Source organism: Anomaloglossus baeobatrachus, chromosome 5, assembly GCF_048569485.1.
Source record: "Anomaloglossus baeobatrachus isolate aAnoBae1 chromosome 5, aAnoBae1.hap1, whole genome shotgun sequence".
NCBI classification, from domain to species: domain Eukaryota; kingdom Metazoa; phylum Chordata; class Amphibia; order Anura; family Aromobatidae; genus Anomaloglossus; species Anomaloglossus baeobatrachus.
This window is the reverse complement of record NC_134357.1, coordinates 66,748,696-66,754,695: the sequence shown is the minus strand read 5'-3', so window position 1 is coordinate 66,754,695 and position 6,000 is coordinate 66,748,696. Positions and strand designations below refer to the sequence as shown.

General features: G+C 47.4%; 1 protein-coding gene across 1 annotated transcript in view; it reads right to left on the bottom strand.

The window, feature by feature from the left end:
- Nucleotides 1-4,115: 4,115 nt before the first annotated feature.
- Nucleotides 4,116-6,000, bottom strand: part of FFAR4 (free fatty acid receptor 4) — a 35,639-nt gene continuing 33,754 nt past the window's right edge. The window contains exon 3 of the mRNA XM_075352297.1: nt 4,116-4,534. Within this exon, the coding sequence (XP_075208412.1) occupies nt 4,142-4,534 (393 nt within the window). The 3' untranslated portion in view covers nt 4,116-4,141. The remainder of the gene's footprint in view (nt 4,535-6,000) is intronic.

The window sequence follows — 6,000 nt, the reverse complement described above, 5'->3', positions numbered from 1 at the left end:
AGCCGGCACTGGCAGCAAGAGCGGAGGCTGGTAACTAAGGTAAATATCGGGTAACCAGGGAAAGGTCTTCCCTTGGTTACCCGATGTTTACGCTGGTTACAGCTTACCGCAGCTGCCAGTGCCGGCTCCTGCTCCCTGCTCGCTTCATTTCGTCGCTCTCTCGCTGTCACACACAGCGATGTGTGTGTCACAGCGGGAGAGTGACGACCAAAAAATGAAGCTGGACATTCAGCAACGACCGGCGACCTCACAGCAGGGGCCAGGTCGTTGCTGGATGTCACACACAGCGACAGCGACGGGACGTCGCTGCAACGTCACAGAAAATGGTGACGTAGCAGCGACGTCGTTGTCGTTGTCGCTGTGTGTGACACCAGCTTTAGTCAACCCCACTAATCTCTAAAGAACACATAGGGAATATACACAGGGTGAAGTAAATAATAACTTATCTCCAGATGACTCAGGGAGAGGAACTGTAACAACAACAAAGTTTCTTCAGATAAATTCAAGCCGACTGCTTGACCTGAAGACTTGTTAAGGGTATTACACCTATAATCAGCACAGAGTAAGGGGGAATGAGGGTATTTAAAAATACAAAGGGAGTACTGAAGATTAAGGCCATGTGCGCACGTTGTGTTCTGCCGTCACAAATATTCTGCAGCATTTTGTCACTGCATGTATTTTGAGGGCAGAATGGATGCAGAATTCATGCGTTCTGAATGCTTGTTCTGCCATAGACAGAGTGGGAAAAGCATCCAAAACGCACAAAAGAAGTGACATGTTGCTTTTTTGAACATCGCGATTCGGCCACAAATTTCAGCAAGCAAATCGCTGCGTTCTAAAACGCAACGTGTGTATGGAATTTGCACAAGTTACATAGACTTTGCTGGGGACGCAGAACGCATGCGTTTATGCTGCAGTGCAAAGCGCTGCGTAAACGTATGCAAAACGAACGCGTGCGCTCATGGCCTAACAGCTGAAAAGGTGAGGAAATCTACAGGGCCTTAAAGAGAAAGGGATAAATCCCAAGCAGAGAAAAAAGGAAAGTCAGAGAGCAGCTGGGAGCTTCTACAGCCGGAACCTACAAGACTGTCTGTGAAGCATGATACACCCGTGATAGCAAGTCATAGGAAGCTGAATAAAATGATGCCTTAATAGCTGTGATTCAATGTCTTATTCCAGAAAAATCCAGGTTTTACTTGTATGTAAATATGCTGCTAAGATCTATGGGAGAGACATAGATCCCCCTAAGAATCTGTCTCCAGAACTTAATTTAAATGAACAAGGCATTCAAAACCCCCAAGATTTTAGGGAGGAAACCGCTTCAGGAAACGCTCCATTTTGTTTAGTTTTTGAGCGAGTCTTTCTTTTCTGTAAGGGCTCATGCGCACATTGCGTAATTGCATGCATTTACGCTGCATATTCCACTGCAGTGTAAATGCATGCATCCTACGTCCCCAGCTCAATCTATGTACATTGTGCATAATCCGTGCACACGTTGCTTTTTTGAACGCAGCGATTTGGATGCTAAAATTTTGACCCAAATCTGTGTGTTTATAAAAGCAGCATGTCAATTAATTTGTGCGCTTTGGATGCAGCTCCCGCTCTGTCTATGGTGGGGGCAGCAGCCACAGCGCATGAAATCGGCTTTTTTCTACAGAAAAACTGCATCCATTATGCAGTGTTTCTGCAGCGATTTGAAGTGCACATGAGCTGTCAAATCGCTGCAGAATATTCAGCAGGTACGTGCGAACAAGGCCTAATGGTTTTGGAAGAGTTTTAATGTCTGAAGTGTTCATTGCAGCTTTTGATTTGACAGTGTCTAATTTGGAGAAGTTTCTTTCAGGATCTGTTTTTTGTTTTCTCCATCAGGCACCTCTTCAGGGAAAAAAAAGCTAAAAAAAAATCATAAGAAAAGCAACATTGTTTTCCTATAGAAATGAGTTGGAAGAGTTTTCCATGTGTTTTTGAAGTGGTTCTGTGTGAACACAGTCTGATGTAACTATTGATTTAAAAATCTTCTGCTTGCAAGTCCCCGGTGTGAATGGTGTAAGATGGCAGAAAATTACTAGACCAACAGGAATCAGCAGATCAAACAGGAGAAAAGTGAAACATTAAGGCTGGACTCACACGAACGTATTAAAAAACGTTCCCATTCTCGTTTGTGAGAGTCGGACGAATTTTTCTCACTTGTCATCAGGGTGCTCTAAGTGTGCTGTCAGTATGCTGTCCGTGTGCAATCCGTTTTTTTCTCAGCAGCTATTAGTCATTTACAGTCAATAACATGAACATTTACAGTGTTCTATGCTACATGATAGAATTGTATTCATAAAAACGGATGTCACTAGGATGGTCCGTGTGCCGTCTGTGTTCTGTCCGTTTTTTTCTCGCACCCATAGACTTGTATTGGCGAGTCAGAGACGTTTTACGTATGAATACGCAGCATGCTGCCGCTTTTCTCGCAACCAGAATCTGGATGCGAGATAAGCTGACCAACAGCTCGCACTCATAGAATAACATTGGTCCGAATGTAATGCGAGAATTTCTCGCATTGCTCTTGTGATGCCCTGGGCAAGCCAGGGGGTCACAGGTCATGACACCACCACACCCTACACCCCAGATAGGTACACCAAAGCTACACAAAAATCCTTGTTGCCTTCCTCCAGGGGCTGATGTCCACACCAGGGGGTGGGCTAGGCGGTTGGCTCCGCCCACCGAGGAGTTCACAGCCCTGGAGGCGGGAGAACTAGGCAGAACAGTTAGGGGAGTGAAGGAGAAGGAAGTGGTAGAAGAGCTAGAGAGAGGAGTGGAATTAACAGTTGAGAAAGCCTGAAGTTGGTCCGGGTGTGTGCCCCGGACTGAGACAGCAAGGTCAGCAGACAGCGGTGACCGTCTACAGGAGAGGCTGCTTGGAGGTTGCCGGAAGGACCGTGGACGGGTGGTGGCCCGGCGGTACCGGAGCGGTATACGAAGAGCAGTCAGCACCATTGGCAGGGGCCTTTCGGATCCCGGCAAGGCTAGGAGTCGCCGTGAATTTGCCAAATCCATCAGTGAAGGGGACCTCTGGGTCTCCCAACAACCAAGTCCCGATTGAAGGCAACAGTCCGACCGTTAGAGAGAGACACCGCCACCGCCAGGGCACCAGTTTCTCAGGGCCAGCGCCTGCGGGCAATGTAGGGCTCCTCCGGCCCATAACCAAGTCGAGGAGCGGGTTACCGGTGGGAACCCATCGCTACCATCATCATCTCAGGTGCAGGAAAAGGGACCGTCACCGTCAACTACTGGGGAAAAGCAACTGCAGCCGTCCGTGGGAACCGTCTTTCCAACCGTGTGTTTTACCGAGAACTGTGTCACCGTCTCAGGCTGAGTAAGTACCACAGTGCCGTGAGGCACAACGCTGCCCCCGCGTCCCTGCACCCCACCAAGCCCTGCACCGGCCCTGCCATCCAGCATCCCCCACCTCATCACTGGGCCCCGGGACAACCACCCCCCTACCCATGGAGGGGAGAACTAACAACTTTGCTGCTCCCTGTCACCGCTCCCGGGATCCCCATACAGAGCAGCGGTGGTGTCCATACAATCACCACAACCGTGGGTGGCGTCACGGACAATAAACTATCCCAAAAACCAAACCCCTTTCACTCACGGGCGAGGAGCGCCGCTCGAGTCCCCGGGATCCGGCCCATCGCTCGAGCCACCGAGCAGCAGCAGGCCGCAGCAGCCGCGGCAGCCGGACCCGAGCAGTGGAAGAGCGGAGCGTCCCCTCCTCCGCCCGCGACACTCTCGTCCGATTTTCACGCTCATGTGAGCGTACCCTAAGTTATGGAAAGTGAAGCTTTTTGGAACAGCCAAAGAGAAGATGTTTTTTGTCCTACAGAAGAATATGCTACCGGAAATTATCTCAGCAGAGGCAACAAAAACTGAAGTTTAGCCCAACTATATACAGTGTATATATACAACGACGACTAGTCTATGTTCAATATATATATAAGGTACTGTATTCCTGAGGGGTAATATGTCAGCAATGTAACATTTGGGGGAGGAGGGTCTTATTTTGCCAACGTATCCATCTAGACTTAAAGCACAAAAAAATATAATGGAAGAGCAAGAATCGGATGCAATATTCTCATTTTCCGGAGTAGATTTATTTGCTATCCAGTGTACCATTTTGATTGCCGTTCCGTTTATTGGTGGTATCTGTGTCTGCATTTTCCTCAGAGTTTCCGCAAAATATGACCCTCCACCATTTCTGTTTGAGTAAATTGATGTTGTACAGGATCGGATTTACTATTGAGTTGCAAAATGTAAACACCAGAATCCAGAAGAAAACCGTCTCCGATAAGACGAACGTCTTTGTCAGGTTATGAAGAAGAAGCAAAAGGACAATTATAAAAACGGGCGTCCACATGATAAAAAAAGAGATCATAAGAATGAAGAGGGTTCTGAACAGTCTGTAGTCTCGCTGAGACACGCGGTACTGGTGGACTTCAGAATAAGCCGTACTGCTGATCATCCGCTCCCTGATCTCCTTCGTGATCTTTAAAAAACAATACAAAATATATCAATTTGTTAATAGCAGTTTAAATATATACAGCACCGTGGCAGAACATTTATGTTTTTAATAAGTAAATCTATTCCCCATTTTATTCATCAACATTTTCTTATTTGCCTTTATAGCAGCTGCCTGGCATTGGTTGCTACAGTCCAACTTACCATCCTCTAATATCCTAAATCCAACTCTCCAGCTTGGCACAGAAAAGTGACTATATATTTGTCATTGAACCTCAGTTTGCCTCCTCCCCTGGTACCGTGTTTCAGTCCTCCTACCTCCATGATGGCCCATGCAGTGGCTTAAAGGGAACCTGTCACCACTTTTTTGGCCTATAAGCTGCGGCCACCACCACCGAGATCCTATATATAGCATTCTAACATGCTGTATATAAGAGCCCGGGCCGGGAGTATAACATAAAAAACACTTTATAATGCTTACCTAACGGTCGCGCGGTGGGCCTAATGGGCGTCTCTGTTGTCCGATTCCCAGCGCCACATCTTTTGGCCATCTTTGATCTCTTTCTCTAGCCGCAGTGCATGACAGATCCGACATCATACACACTCGCCGGCATTCAGGTCCTGAGCAGGCGCAGATCAAAGTATTGTAGTGCGCCTGCGCAGGACCGGCGAGTTTGTATGACGTAGCCACGTCATGCACACAGGCTTCAGAAAGAGGATGAAGATGGCCGAAAGAGGAGGCGCCAGCACCGGAGAACGGAGACGCCCATTAGGCCCACCGCGCGACTGTTAGGTAAGTATTATAAAGTGTTTTTTATGTTATACTCCTTGGCCGGGCTCTTATATACAGCATGTTAGAATGCTGTATATAAGAGCCCGGTGGTGGTGGCCACAGCTTATAGGCCAAAAAAGTGGTGACAGGTTCCCTTTAAGGAGCAGGTGAGGCTAAATCTTGCCTCCATAGCACAGAAAAGGCAGAGGAGGCAAGGGTCAAGCTTAGAGATGGGCAAATAGCAACTATTTGGGTTCAGATTATTCATAAGGAATCCCAAAGTACTATTCTGGTATTCATCACGAATAACGAACCTAATGCAAGTCAATGGGGAGCTGGAGAATTTTCCTGCCCTGACAAATACTGCAATAGTACTCTGAACACGAATAGTTACTATTCGCCCAACTCTAGTTAGGCTTTCCACTATTCTCCATTCTTGGCTGCTGTAGCTATTTTGGCGAGTACTGGAACACTGGTGTTATTTGGAGGCAAAGGGAGGACACCAGATAGGGTGACTATTAGAGATGGGCGAACCTGCAGATGTTCAGGTTCACCGTGTCCAGATGGGCTTAAAAGAAAAAACTCCTCAGACGACAGACGCCAAACCCTGTATAAGTCTAAAGGACCCAAATGTAAGTCCTATAAAATGGTGGTAGTAAGGGCTAGGGGGCTGTAAAAGGAAGCAAAATGGGGATTAAGGCAGGAAAATTATACTTTCCGAG